This window comes from Tubulanus polymorphus, chromosome 12 (genome assembly GCF_964204645.1).
Source record: "Tubulanus polymorphus chromosome 12, tnTubPoly1.2, whole genome shotgun sequence".
NCBI lineage: Eukaryota > Metazoa > Nemertea > Palaeonemertea > Tubulaniformes > Tubulanidae > Tubulanus > Tubulanus polymorphus.
In genome coordinates, this window is record NC_134036.1 from 5,475,821 (window position 1) to 5,491,059 (window position 15,239).

At 42.1% G+C, this 15,239-nt stretch overlaps 1 protein-coding gene and 1 long non-coding RNA gene across 2 annotated transcripts in view; one reads left to right on the top strand and one right to left on the bottom strand.

Annotated features, from left to right (window-relative positions):
• LOC141914142 (uncharacterized) overlaps positions 1–14,786 on the top strand; it is a 37,012-nt gene extending 22,226 nt beyond the window's left edge. Inside the window, exon 2 of the mRNA XM_074805408.1 lies at positions 14,539–14,786. Coding sequence (XP_074661509.1) covers positions 14,539–14,786 — 248 coding nt within the window. The remainder of the gene's footprint in view (positions 1–14,538) is intronic.
• The window catches only part of LOC141913934 (uncharacterized), an 81,300-nt gene that overhangs the window by 43,370 nt on the left and 22,691 nt on the right, over positions 1–15,239 (bottom strand). The window lies entirely within an intron of this gene.

Below are 15,239 nucleotides of genomic sequence, written 5' to 3' on the forward strand. Positions count from 1 at the left end.
CGTAGCTCTAACGAATCGGTGGCATTAAACCGGAGATTAGACTGGTATTAAATACCGTTGATTAAAACACATCACGCGGCCGCCCACTGGCGCGCAGTCGAGCATACGCGGCCGCCTCCGGATGAAATATTACGCGTAAGAAAATAAATGCTGGTTTTCGAATCGGTTAATCGAAAACGAATTGAGCTGTATGTATGTGATTACGGTTTCGAACCCTAGACAACCAGCGGGGTCAATTATGGACATCCACACGTAATACAGAATGGGGTACCCGCAGTACTACTGTGGCAATCGAGGATTCCACGTATGGCAGGCGAAGATCCGCCAGGCGCGCTAGTAGATAGTTGGTCGTCCACGTTATATCGCCAGTACATGCTCATCCGCGTCAGGTTTGCCGCAAAAAAAAAACTTGCGGCACCGATCAGATCGCTCGTTGTATAATCGACGAGAAAACAATATAAACGGCGTATCTAAACGGGCTAGTGTGGCAGGGTTTCGTGCCGTGGCTGAGCCAGGTTTGAATCCCTGCCGGGGGAGGATGGCAATCGATCGAATTTACTGAATTGCAGGGAGCTAAATAAAACTCACTAGGAAGTGTCTCTCTTGGCGGATATTAATATAATTTATGCGATATTGAAGACGCACAAATTAACTTCAAGGTCGCATAGGTTTTATGGAAAGTTACGCTAAAAATTACTTTAAAATACCGACAATGAAAGGGATCTAAATGGAAATTCATGAATCGAAATTTATACTTGCGGTTTTAGTTTTCGAATATAAAAGATAATGGTTGCAATATAAACCGCAACAGTCTTCTCGTATCCGCTTAGTCAGCGAAATTGAATAAACTATATCGCGTTTCAGGACGTGTTCTGGATCGCGTATCTATCTATAGATTACATAATTTCCGTTGTAAAAAAAGTATTACCGAAGATGACTTTCTACGGTCGACATTTCGAAATACACTACTAGTTAAACGATCCCATTCGGACTCATCTTTCCATTTTTCATTTGTTTTGTCCGTATTTACCGTATCATCACTACAAAACGGACTAAAAACCATACAGGAAAGGGTACACAGTACTCAACGGAAATATGGACTGTTTCAGCGAGACATTGCGCTTGGTAAACTCCGTCGACTGAGGTTTAGATTCTGTATCAAGTGAATACAATACAATCACTACTACGATGATACTTAAGTAAAAAAAAAAACGTGAAACTGTTAGAATAGGGAATAAACAAGGTATTAGGCGGTATCGCGGAATTGTCATTTTTCCTGCGCATTAGTCCTGGCCTGCCTGGTCAACGAAATACCGGGTTCGAATTATGTCTGGTCTATCTAGGAATTCAAAACGGTATATTATCTCGTCCTTTTTCCGGTCATCGAAATACCGAGTTCGAATTTTGTTCGAACATTTTGGAAAAAAAAGTCTATCTTGTCCGCCCTGGTTAACGAAATACCGAGCTCGGTTTTTGATCAAACAATTTGAAAAAAAAAAACTTAGTTCATCGGGGCCGAATAGCGAATTCGAGTAACGAACTACGTTAGGGGACTCGGATACGCGTAAGTCGGTTTTCGACTATTTTCTGGCTCTACCCGTATTCCAAATTGCACTAATATGTAGATAATTACTATGCGACCTTGTTAATCTCTTTGCAATAGAATATGATATTGAAATGCAGAACGAATTCGTTAATTCATGCGTGCAGTAAAACCCTTGATTGATAAGATTCAACTGAATTTGATCTTGAAGCGATTTTAGAAATACGTTAAACTATTACTTCCTACTCGGCGAAGATGAGGCGCGCGAAATTGTATCGAATCTGACATGATTGATGATGTATCTTACTCGGTCAAGAAGTTGCGCTTTATTATCAATTCGGTGTTGCTTAGAAATTTCTAATAACGAATCGGTGTCAATTAGTGATTAAGTGTTTGGAAAAAATATAGTAGAATCTTACTGCGGTAGAATTGGGACTGGTAAAATTCTACCCCGAGTTGGTGTCAAATACTGAGTAAGAGTTTGTGAAATACAGTAGGCACTGCCTCCTACTGCGGTAAAGTTGAGATCGGTAAAATTCAACCTCGAGTTGGTGTCAAATACCGAGTAAGAATTTGTGAAATACAGTAGACTCTGTCTCTTACTGTGGTAAAGTTGACACTGGTAAAATTCAACCTCGAGTTGGTGTCAAATACCGAGTAAGAATTTGTGAAATACAGTAGACTCTGTCTCTTATTGCGGTAAAGTTGAGACTGGTGAAATTCAACCTCGAGTTGGTGTCAAATACCGAGTAAGAGTTTGTGAAATACAGTAGACTCTGTCTCTTACTGCGGTAAAGTTGAGACTGGTAAAATTCAACCTCGAGTTGGTGTCAAATACCGAGTAAGAATTTGTGAAATACAGTAGACTCTGTCTCTTACTGCGGTAAAGTTGAGACTGGTGAAATTCAATCTCGAGTTGGTGTCAAATACCGAGTAAGAATTTGTGAAATACAGTAGACTCTGTCTCTTATTGCGGTAAAGTTGAGACTGGTGAAATTCTATATACGGCTCAGTTTAGATTCTTGAAATTCTACCCCGAGATTGGGTGCAAAACTAATGACAGTACAGTACGATAGACTCTGATTCCTAGCCGCCGCCGCCGCAATTCTATGCGGCGCGGCCTTGGCAAAAAATCGCGGAGTATTCGCGAAAAAATGCACATAATGAATATCACCGTCGTCATCAAACATATAAAACAAATGCCATTCGATAGAGACACCTCTTTGTTGCATTTCTCTAAGTGTCATCATCCGAACGCGACGAGAACCAGAGCACGGAATCAACGATACCCCCACAGCCCCCGAGGCGCGACTAGTAACTGTTACATTAAGCGAACAATAAATCGACGGTGCAGCGGCGGCGGCGGCGGCGGTGGTGCGGTATCGGTGATGCTATTTCGTACGAATTGTCATCGAGTCCCCGCGGTATTGAATTTCCATTTAGTGGCGGCTCGCGCGCGTTCGTCATTTCGCCTCATTCGATTTTCGTTTTGCCGTATTGACGTCGTTATTTTCCGTACGGAAACGCGAAAAATGATGATGATGATGATGATGGCGGCGGTGATGATTTGACGCCCGGTGTTGATGACGTCACCGATTTGGCTGCCAGTCTCCGGAGATAGGGACTCATTTTCGGACGAAAGCTGCAGGTGAAAATCGTATACTTTTCGGATGAAATTTGGGATTCGAACCCGCGTGTCCGGTTTCAGCTCAGCTTGCTGATTACTGGAGACCCCATCGAAACTGCACCATAGTCGACGTCTCGACTTTTTTCTATAACACTCACGGACAACAAGGGTCGGGTCGATTATCTCAGGACCATTTTTACGTTTTAAAAATCATCCCGATTGGCTTGTCAGCTCCTAGGTAATCGGTTATTTTAATTTCAAGTTGTTTACATAGTTATTGCGCCATCGGCATTTCACCATTTTCGTATTCACTACAAAATACCACATGTTTTCGATTTTTCATCGCATAGTTTTGTCCAAAGATTCTGAGATTCCTTTTCCGAAAATGAACTATGACATTTTTGTATTAAATGCCCCTTACAAACCCACAAGGCAAATGTGCCGGGAACGAAACAGGCGGTTTGATTTCGATTTCATTGTGGTTTTTTTTTTCTTAAAATAGGGATCGTTGGCCCTCCTATTTGATTGCTAGATTAAATCAACATCTGATTTTCGTAATCGGAAATCGAAGTACAGATATAATTGTGTGATCGGCGGTCGCATTTACAGAATTTTCTATTTTCTATTCAACTCGAAGTACACTATCGATGAAACATCATAACGCAACAGTTCGCGGAAACGTGCGCAGCAGCTGCGCGGTAAGTAAGCAAACCACAGCGTGCGGCGATGCGCGCGCATACGACCGCGACTTCTGCGCTCAATCAGAAAGTTATCAGTTTTCGCGTAAACTTATTCAAATTCGATTCGCCGACAATTTCCCGATTCTATTGTGGCGAAATTAGCGCCAGTGCGCGGCGACGATTCTCAATCTCTCCGAGCGGCTTTCAACGCGCGCGAATTAAGCCACTCTCTCTGTCTCACTTCGTTCGCGTTTATTTAACGATCTCGTCGAAAACGACGACGGCGGCGGCGCTTTTTATCGTCGAATCGCGATAGAACCATCGACGAAACATAAGATCTAGTCTTACAGTCGAAATTGTGTTCAATGAAATCTGAAAACATATCTATTTCATATCATCTATTCTCGCATCTTTTGTTGAATATAACTTGCTTTTTAACGTTAAGAAAAGCGCTTATACGGTATTTGGTAGTCGAAATCATTCATCCTTAGTTGTTGATAACTCACTTGTTATTGCCTATATTACTTTTGTAAAACATCTAGGCCATTTTGTTGGCAGTAAGTAGCGATAATCATGTCATTAATATAGTGAATGATTTATATGTAAAATTTAACTGCATTAGTAAATGAATCTTCGATGCCGGTCCCTATATCCGATACTTTATATGTCGTACTTACTGCTAATCCCTGGAAGGATCGGTACTTATTGAGTTTTTTTATGTTTTTGAAAAGAAAAAATTCTGAACTCACATCCTGCAACCCATAATGAAATTCTTCCTCTACTTTGACATGATGAAACCATTTAAGTTCAATTGCATCGCATTTTTTGGAAAGTAAATTTCTATCTTTTATTTTCGAAGCGAGTTCGAACTGTTTTCTTAGTCTAGGTTATGATAGTAATGATATTATTATTCATATCTATGGTAAACCGAGCTAGAGTCCGCTTTAAAGCGAGTCAATAACCGAAGAACGTACAGTTTAGTTAGCATAGTTTCACTGGGGTTCGAACCCAACACCTCCCGCTACAGGTCAGTGACATCCTTCACCACCGAGTCACGAAGGCAACGAAAAATTAATTCCTTTTTTGCAACGCGATGTCATTTACGATCGAATTGCCGCGCGGCTTTTAAAAGAATTTAGAATTAAACGTCCCCACGCGACAAATTTGCTAAAATTTAGATATCTTATTTCGACTCTTCGCGGCGCGATGGTCTATTTCTATATCGCTCACACCTGACTCTCTCCGAAACTTTATTAAATCTATTGTCGTAAAATTTCATTCAATAAACGAGCTTCATTCGAACGCGAAATCAACGCCGTCGTCGGTGGCGATTACTTTTCGATTTCACCGTTTATTCGCGGAAATAGCGTTCGGGAGGAAAATCAATTTCAATCTGCGAACGGGCGGGAAAAATTCCGGCCTGATTTTTTTTTGCGAACAGCCTCCAGGACAGATCGTTCGTTTTTTTCGCTTTTTACCAGAAATGGCATTTCAAATTCGGTAAATGTTTACACAATTCAAATGATAGAGAAATTTATGACATTACTGCTTTTTCAACATATGTCAAAAGGGAACTTAATGCATCAACGCTTGACCTAAATTATAATTATAATTATTATTATTATTGTTATTATTATTGTTCTTATTTATTTAATTGTTACAGGTTTAGGCTATTCACTTTAATACGCACACTTTATACAGGATTTAAAAGATTAAAAACGAATTTCGTCTATCAAGAACTAGAATTTAAAAAAAACGCGACTTTTTAAACTCTCGCTCGAGATCAACGTCAGGCGTCACACCTGACGACGATCTCAAGCGGGTTCTAAAGATTCCAGATTTAATTCATCGCTCCAGAAATTATAAAATTTCATCGAGCACAAGATACCAAAAAAAATAAACAGTTTACAATATACAAATACAGTTACTCCAGTTACATTTACAATATACAGTAACAGTTTTTTCTTCTTTAAAAAGCCCATACATTTCATTATACACGCAATAAAGACGTGAGTGCACAGCGATGGCTTGATGAGGCTATGTCCCTCTTTCAATAAATACTGCTAGCTTTCCTAAGATGTTTGGGTCTTGTGATTTAAAAAGATTCATAAATTTTCTTAAGTTGGGGAAATTTACTAGAGTTTTTGCGGTATGTAGCGACCTCTTAAACATTCGAAAAAGTACACTCCATTATGAAATGGTATTCGTCTCCACGCCAGAGTGTACGATCATTTCTACCAATAAATGTTTAGGTTGTTTTTCTCCAAGTTGTAAGTACGCAAAACAGTTTTTTTTTCATAATAATATTAATAATGATATCGATGATTAACAACAATAATCATAACGAAACTAATTCTATCAATCATGATATTGATGATTAGATGATAATTTACTTTCTTCATAAAGCGCAATATCTAAACTCTGCCCTTTACACATGAAATATGGGGAGATAGATTGAAAATGTAATCATCGGTGAAATACTCGACACCGAGACCGCGAATGATATATCGCTGCCAATTTCCTAACGATGTTAAGACGAAAAGACTTGTTTTTAGATTCGATTTAAAAGTAACGACTGTATATTATATAGGACCGTATCGACTTCACCAGATTCGTGACTATGATCTGTTCGATATGATATTTGTATGATAGTAGTGGTGGGTGGATCCAAAGGAATCTAAGCGGCCCGGACCGACTATCTTTCGTCAAGCAAGCAGGGTTTTTTTTAAGATAACACCTTGATTACCAATAATATTGTCCGAAAGATGCCCAGGGAAGTTGCTGCTAAAGGGTCTATTTCCAAAGTTTTTACACAGGACGATGTCCAGATTACCCTCCCAAAAATGCCTCGTACTCGCCTTGTCCGAATTCAAAAGATTCGGCCCGGACCGACTATCTTTCGTCAAGCAAGCAGGGTATTTTTTTAAGATAACACCTTGATTTCCAATAATATTGTCCGAAAGATGCCCAGGGAAGTTGCTTCTAAAGGGTCTATTTCCAAAGTTTTTACACAGGACGATGCCCAGATTACCCTCCCAAAAATGCCTCGCGCTCGCCTTGTCCGAATTCAAAAGATTTATGATTAATTGACAAAAACGACTACGTACAATATTACTAAATAACTCAAGAACTAAAATCACGATTTAAGGTAGAAGTAATGGCCTATCGATCGAAAATTCCCGAAAACGCCACAGAAACGATATCGAATACGACCAATAGGTTCAAGATCCCCGCTCGCTTCGAGGGGGGGGGGGGGCTTCCCGATCGATTGTCGCGCCGGTGAAGCAGGAGTCATAATACCGCGTACCGCGAGTTCGGCCTTCGTTATTTTTTTTTCTCTCAAAAGGCGCCGCCGACACGTCAAACACGCGTGAAACTCGAACCGCAATTTGTTGCCGCAGACGGCGACGATCTTCATCGCGACGCGCGGTGTCAACAAACACCGAAACACCTCCGGCTATATATGTACATCCGTACATATAGATTTCGGCGACGTGATTCGCCGCGTGTTCCGTCGTAAGACTTCGGCAATCATATTTCCAGAGGGAACAGCAAGCAGCAGCGGCAGCGGATGACGCGTCTCGCCGATTGAAGACCGCTAATTGGTATTAGAAACGCGAATGTACGTATATATATATATATATATATATATATATATATATATATATATGCCTCTCGACGAAGCGGGCTTCTTTTTTTCGAGACGATCGTTTAACGATTTAATTGCCGCCGGACTGGCGTGTCGTCTGTCCCGACACGATCCCGACCGACCGTGTTGGGTTTTTCAAGTCGGATTAATCAACAAACCCTCGGCGACGTATAGTTCCGTATAGCGCACGTTAAGATTTTAATAACCCACGCTTAAGTAATCGATGTTTAAACCCTGCAACGCTTCTGTGGCAATCGAGGATCCGACAGGTGTCGCTGTAGTAGTTTCCCGTTCGTCCGCAGTCAATTTCTTCTCCATCTCATTCAAAATCCAATTAACCTTTCTTTTAGAAATGGATTGAAATTTGAAAATGTATTTCCATTGGTTGTTTTATTGGAAATAGCGTACGGAATCAACCAATGGGGAAGTGCAACATTAAGTTGTCGCGCCAATTGGCCTGACGAACACTCAGTCACTCGTTGTCAATATTAGTTCTTTTTCAATGAATTTCAAACTGAATTTTCAGGCTCTCGAATCCGTATATTATCACATAGCCTACCGAATATAAACAGAATCAATTTTCTTCGAAGGTATGCGTATAATCATCAATTATGATTATCTATTTTAGAGAAAAAAAAGTTCATTCGGTTTTCATTGAAATGTAGAAGAAATTCAACGCAAGATGAACGAGTTACTACTAGCGAACCTGGCGGATCCCCTCGCTTGCCGCGGAAGCGTTGGATGTTCCCGTTACTAAATACGTTACTTACGTTAGTAATTCAAACTATATTCGTCGCGTCCAGTGTGCGCCATTTTTGCATCTCCGCACACCAGGTCGCTGTAGAGCGTACCGCAGTGTGTTTTTACACTTTTTTTAAACGTTCGAAAAAGGACTCGATTTCATTGCTAAAGCACTATCCATTTTGTAAAGATGATTCCGAAATTTTTCCGCGCGCCAATATTCATTCGACGTTTTGACGTGTATATTCATCTCAACAGGATTACCTTAAACTTTTTGAATTCTTCGATTCTCTTTGTTCTCAGTATATGGGAGCCAATGTAATCTACGGAATGGAGCCAAACCATTGGAACCTGGTCGTGTACGAATGTATTACGGACTCTGGTCTCATTCATCAGATCAAACCATCAACTCAACCGTTAAGAACGATTTAACGACGACAAAGAATCCACGACGAGAATTTCTAGGGCTGTTTTACCATCTCTCGAAGAAATCCTTTCTTTCGCCATCCTTTTTTCTCTGCGAGAGACGACGGGTTTTTCTGTACTCGTCGTCGCACGCTCGAGCGCGCCCGAACGCGGTCAAACGGCTCAAACGGAGCGGCCGGAAAGCCGTCGTAAAGCCGCGCGTAGTTCGGCGTCGACGATCCGTTCATCGTCGGCGTCGCCGGCGGCTGCGGCTCGGCACGGCTCGCCGAACATCGGCACGGCTCGATTCACACGCGTCCTCTACTCGACCGGCGCTGATATCGCCTTATGTTTCGATGATTTCGACGATTTCTGCGCGCGGGTCGGTGGCGACTCATTCATCATTCGTACAGATCGACGTGAGCGACGTCATCGAATGCTCGCATGACGGATCGTCTGCTGGCCACGGTGACGTCAGACGTGATGACCACGTGATCTCTGTTGATTTGAATAAATTATCGAATCTATATGTATTTTTTTTATCGATGCATATTTATCTAGTTGAGAAATGATATCCATTTGACTCGCAATTTCGTAAGCCGCGTTCACGCTATGACTTTACCGTTTGAAACGAAGATTTGGAACGGCCAAATTCGGAACGGACCTAATCGGAGTGTACGTTCACGCACGCGTTGCTCAATAGGCAATATGTCGTTCTGACTTGCCCAACAAGATTTTACCCCGAAATTCAATGTTAAATCTGAACGATTTTAGATTTATGAGTCTCGGTCTGTTATCAACTTCAAAAATATTGATAATTGCAGTTCATCGTTTTATCAGGGCACATCAATCTATGGTAAATTCAAGGACGTTTTCAACAAAAAAAAAATGCGCGGACAACACAAGCGAGGCTCGGTGTCACCGGCGGGGTTGACTGTGATTGACACTTGACGTTAACCAGCGAATCAACGAGGAATTATCGGTTACTGGCGCGCGCGCGCCCGCTGAGAGCTGTCGGGGCTAAATACGACACACTCCAAACCAGCAGACAGTCGACAGTAGACAGTCGACGGTAGACTCACTGGAGAGCGTGTGGCAATATACGAAAGCGCTTTGGAGATCGATGTCATTCTCTGCTCCTCGACACGAGGGCGGGGGAGGTGTAAGGAAAAAGTACAAGATGAACGGAATTTGGAGAAATGAAAGGAGCGAAAAGATAGGGAGAATATATGAAATGAGGAGAAGAATATTGGCGGGTGAGATAGGGATGAGATGAGAGATTATGAAATGACTACAGGAAAGAGAGATAAAGGGAGAGAAGGGAGAGGATAGAGCGAGAGAGGAATAGATATATAGGGTGAACATAAAATTTTACTCTTAGACTAAAGGGTTCTACCGTATAGGCCCGATCATGAGAGACGCTTTTTCGAGAGTTCTTTGAAGAACTCTTTTTGAAGGGTCCTCTGAAGAGTCCGTTGGAATGGTTCATAAAAAGTGGGATTGGTTTGCGAAATGAAAAATAAAAACGTAGTCGCTATGCATAGTAAAATAGACATGGCGTCGACAAAGTGATTGACCCGACTTGGCACGGCGGTCAAGAGGAGAACCATGACGCACGGCGTGCGTGGGAGTCTAATCAATGTTCCTTAATAAGTTCGGAGAGCTTCGTTTCTTATGACGACGACGAAAATATATACTTAAATTATAGGAATTTATAGCTATTATTGGTATGTGTAAACAAGGGTTTCAACACTATGATACAGGAGTCAGTTACAGAAAGGTTGTTTAATGTAAACCAGTGTTTAAATACCGCGGTACAGGGGCCAGTTACTGAAAGGTTGTTTAATGTAAACCAGTGTTTAAATACCGCGGTACAGGGATCAGTTACTGAAAGATTGTTTAATCTAAACCAGTGTTTAAATACCGCGGTACAGGGGTCAGTTACTGAAAGGTTGTTTAGTGTAAACCAGTGTTTAAATACCACGGTACAGGGGTCTGTTACTGAAAGGTTGTTTAATGTAGACAAGTGTTTAAATACTGCGGTACAGGGGTCAGTTACAGAAAGGTTGTTTAGTGTAAACCAGTGTTTGAATACCGCAGTACAGGTGTCAGTTACAGAAGGTTCAAAGTACCGAAGAAACGTCACACTGAAAATAGCTTAATTTTCCCAAAATACATTTATTCTCCGAAGAATTCACTTGTTATCGATATTTTAACGCGATAGCGTCGTCGAATCCCGCCAGTCGAATAATGGCGAACAGTGGCGAAATACGATATCGGTATTTACTACTCCATTAATCGCGAGCCGCGATTCAAAGCGACGCGGCTTCGGTTTGTTTAGACGTATAGACGTTCGGTTCGCACGCTGTGTTAATTAATCAACGCATTATCGCGTAAAATCACCGGCGAAATTATATAACATAACTTCAAACAGTCGGTTTATTTATAGGCGGCCGATTGAAATCCGAAATCGGCGAAATTAATTAAATTCGAAAAACATCGAAATGGAAAGTCGATTTTTTTCGACGAAATATTATAACGCGGCGTTTCTTTTAGAAATTTGCGGACGTGTTTAATTAAGGTTTTTGTTCGCGCGCGCGCGCGTCTGGAAAAAGGGATAGTGCGAAATTCGCGCTATAAATAAAGTATTAACGGTTTTAGAAAAAAAAAAACATTAACGAAGCAGGTGATTTTTTTGCCCAAACCGAATAGAACGTAAACTTTCACACGGAAACTAAGCCGATTAAGTATGGATTCGAGTGAAATTTGATTTTTTTATTCCGTAACGGTTTGATGGCTGTTTAACTCCCAATAACTTTAGCTGTTCGTATATAAAGTTAGTAATGTTGCTAATAATGAACTTCTCATTCTTGACGACTTCAAGTTACTTCCTAGTTACTAATGACGACCTTCTCGTCCACAATAACTTCAACGACCCAGTAAAATTATGATTAGTTACTAATGACGACCTTCTCATTCTCGATAACTTCAACGATTCAGCAAAATTATGATTAGTTACTAATGACGACCTTCTCATTCTCGATAACTTCAACGATTCAGTAAAATCATGATTAGTTACTAATGACGACCTTCTCATTCTCGATAACTTCAACGATTCAGTGAAATTATGATTAGTTACTGATGACGACCTTCTCATTCTCAATAAATTTCAAATTCGGCAAATTCAACAATTCAACAAATTATAATTTCTAATGACGACCTTCTCGTGCCCAATTACTTCGACGATCAAGTAAACATATGATTAGTTACTAATGAGGACCTTCTCATTCTCTATAATTTTGAGAACATTTTGAGCATTCTTATACATATCATAGCCAACATTAGTGATAGACTTTATAATGATATCGATAATGATAATAATAAACATGGAGTAATTGATAGCGCATTTATTGATGAGAAAAAGTGGACAATAACTTTTTATTCGAAGTGTGACATTTACGAGAAACGCATAAACACTGAGTCCGATTGCAGAACGGCAGATCTAAGTCGCAATATTTCTCGTGCCTGTCATTCGTGTGCGCGCATTATATCGCGCACAAATCATCGCGCGCCGCGAATAAATACCGTCGATGTCGTCGTTACCATCAATATCTCGGCCGCTAATTACCGAAATAAAACGTTCTCAACGACAACCGTCACGAGACGACGACACTTCGCGCACGGTCGTCGGCCGGTGACCCCGATGCGCCGCGGCGCGCGCGCGCGCGATGTTCAATGATTTGTGGACGACGACTAATCGCGCTAATTACCGCTGTAAACGATAATTGACACGCTCTCGAGAATTGCGCGGGTAGAGGTTTGTTGAACTGGCGGGTCGGGTTACCGCGACTGGTGCGTGACGACCGCCGCGCTCGTCGCTATTAACCGGCGCCGAGGCGTTGATTTATGCCGGGCTCGGTCGACGACGGCGGCGCGATAACGACGACGACGACGACTCGAAGGCCGGCTCGAAAATAAACTTTTAAATTAACGTTTCGTGCCGCTTTCGTCGGTTATTACATTTATTTCCTATAAACTCGGGTCATTTACACACACGGAAAATCAAGGCGTGTTAGAAGGGTGATAAATTGTACACGCGGAATGAAATATGAGGCTATGAACTCGGTCGCAGGTACAAGTATAACTGACAGCAGAAGCTTTACGGAACTTTAGCTGAGACCTAATTTTTTTTTTGGTCTTTTTTATAACAAGAGAGTTACGTTCCATAGTTTGTAATGATACCAAAACCGGCTTCATTGAAAGCCCACTCGTGAACATCCAGTAATTTACGAGCTTTGACCAATCATTACTGTTACCTATTCCGCGCTGCCCGACGGCCATTGGGCAGCATCTGGTTCCGTTTTTGATATAATACGGCGTCATGTACTGCGCTATTAGTAACGCAATGTTGTTACGTATCTGCGGGTGAATAAAAATACCATCCGTTAATTCATTGATTGTTCTATTCGCTGTAGCTATGAGCTTTACTGAGAACCCTGTATGTTCTACTCGCCGCTCTCCCGCTACAGCGGTGAGACGAGAAGGTTCGCTGAGAGCCCCTTGCTTAGTTAGTCAACTCGCTAAACTCCCGCTACAGCTGTGATGAGAGAGGGTTCGCCGAGAACCTATTGCGTCTGTTCATGGACGTATGAACTAGTTTGTACGTCCATGGTCTGTTCTACTCGCTGCTCTCCCGCAACAGCTGCGAGGAGAGTGGGTTCACCGAGAACCTATTGCGTCTGTTTTACTCGCAGCTCTCCCGCTACAGCTGTGAGGAGAGGGGGTTCATCGAGAACCTATTGCGTCTGTTTTACTCGCAGCTCTCCCGCTACAGCTGTGAGGAGAGGGGGTTCATCGAGAACCTATTGCGTCCGTTCCACTCGCCGCTCTCCCGCTACAGCTGTGAGGAGAGGGGGTTCATCGAGAACTAATTGCCTCTGTTCTGCTCGTTGCTTTCCCGCTTCAGCTGCGAGGAGCGCGGGCCTCATTGATAGTAAAATAATAGCTGTTACGTTCACACCGCTATCACCATCAACGAATATGGTTTCCAGAGGAAATTAACAATGCATTAACACCGCGTAACGCAATCCACGATACACGTATACACCTAACACCTTACATATCATTCGCTCTCAACGCGGCTTTTTTCTTCTCTCGCTCGTTTTTTCGAACGAGCGAAAAGCCGCAATTTACGATACCGCTGTCGCATTCCGACGCCGTCGTCCGGCCGCGTTTACTGCACCGCAAATTGGCGGCGGAGTGGACGAACGGACCACGTTAATCACGCGGCTAGTCCCAACGAAATGACCACTCGAAAACCGGATTGCGTTGATAACGCCACGGAATTATAAGCGCAATTTCGTGAAGGCGAAGATATATTCTTGTTAAACCAGTATAGGTCGGGTCTCCCCAAGAATGTCGAAATGAACGCGATATTGAAAGGCTGTTAATTCGACTGTGGCATGCGAGCATCCACCAGGTTCTTCGTGGTTTGCATTCCGACAGCGATGCCGCAGCCCTTCTCAGATTCGATAAAAATTCGATTCATATTTTCTCAAATAACGTCGAATTTTCGACAAAAATCGCGCTTTATCGCGTGAACTCTTATCTATATCTGAGTAGATCATGACCTGGACCTTTAAAAAGGAGGGTAAAAAAGATCTAGATGAAATTGCATCGAAAATGAACTAGATTTTGACCGACTAAAGACAAGATAAGATTGGATAAATTCTCATTATATTGTGTACGCCATCTAGCGGGAAAGCTGGCTGACAGGGTCGTCATTAGTGGGACGGATATTGGAGTGACTACTTCGTCGCTTGTCACGAGTGGAATCCTCGATTCGATACTTGAATTAAAGGTTTTATTTTCCTCTTATTTATTCTACTTTCAGACGATGACGATAACGACGACGATACGCGGCGAACGATACAACAGCTCACAGAGAAACTGCACGTCATACAACAGATTTTACGGCTACACCAACAGGCGGCGCTGCGAGCGCGGCAACTGCCCGGACTGTCCCGGTCGACGTCCGCGTCCGTAGCGTCGAAGCGAGGCGGCGTCGGCAGCTGTATCGTCGGCTGCTTGAAGCGAAAAACGTTAAATTTTCTGGGCTGCAAAAACATGTGTCACTGGTGAGTACGAGCGGGGTGGACCTGTGTTCTGATTAAGGTCGGGGCGCAACCAAAATAGGGCTATTATTAGAGTTAAAAAGGCACCTGATAAGTAGACTTTCGGTCGCCTAAACATCGAACAAAAACAAAGCTTTAAATTATGAATGCTTGAGTAAAACATCAATAAAGCCATTGAACAAAATATTCTAGCTATTTCCGGATGGAAAATCGTCGTATTCGCCATCTATCGGAGTAAATAGGAATACAACTTAACTGTCTGTACGTTATCAGGATTTGTAATCACATAATCTTTCACGCTGCTTGGAAGTCGAATTCGAAACCGAAGAATATATTTTGAATGGAAAATCCGTCCAAGATTTCGACATCTATCGGAATAAATCGGATCACAATTGACAGCAGTCGAAATATGTAGTCACATAATTTCTTGGAATTTTAAGTTCGACGAATTCTCCATCAA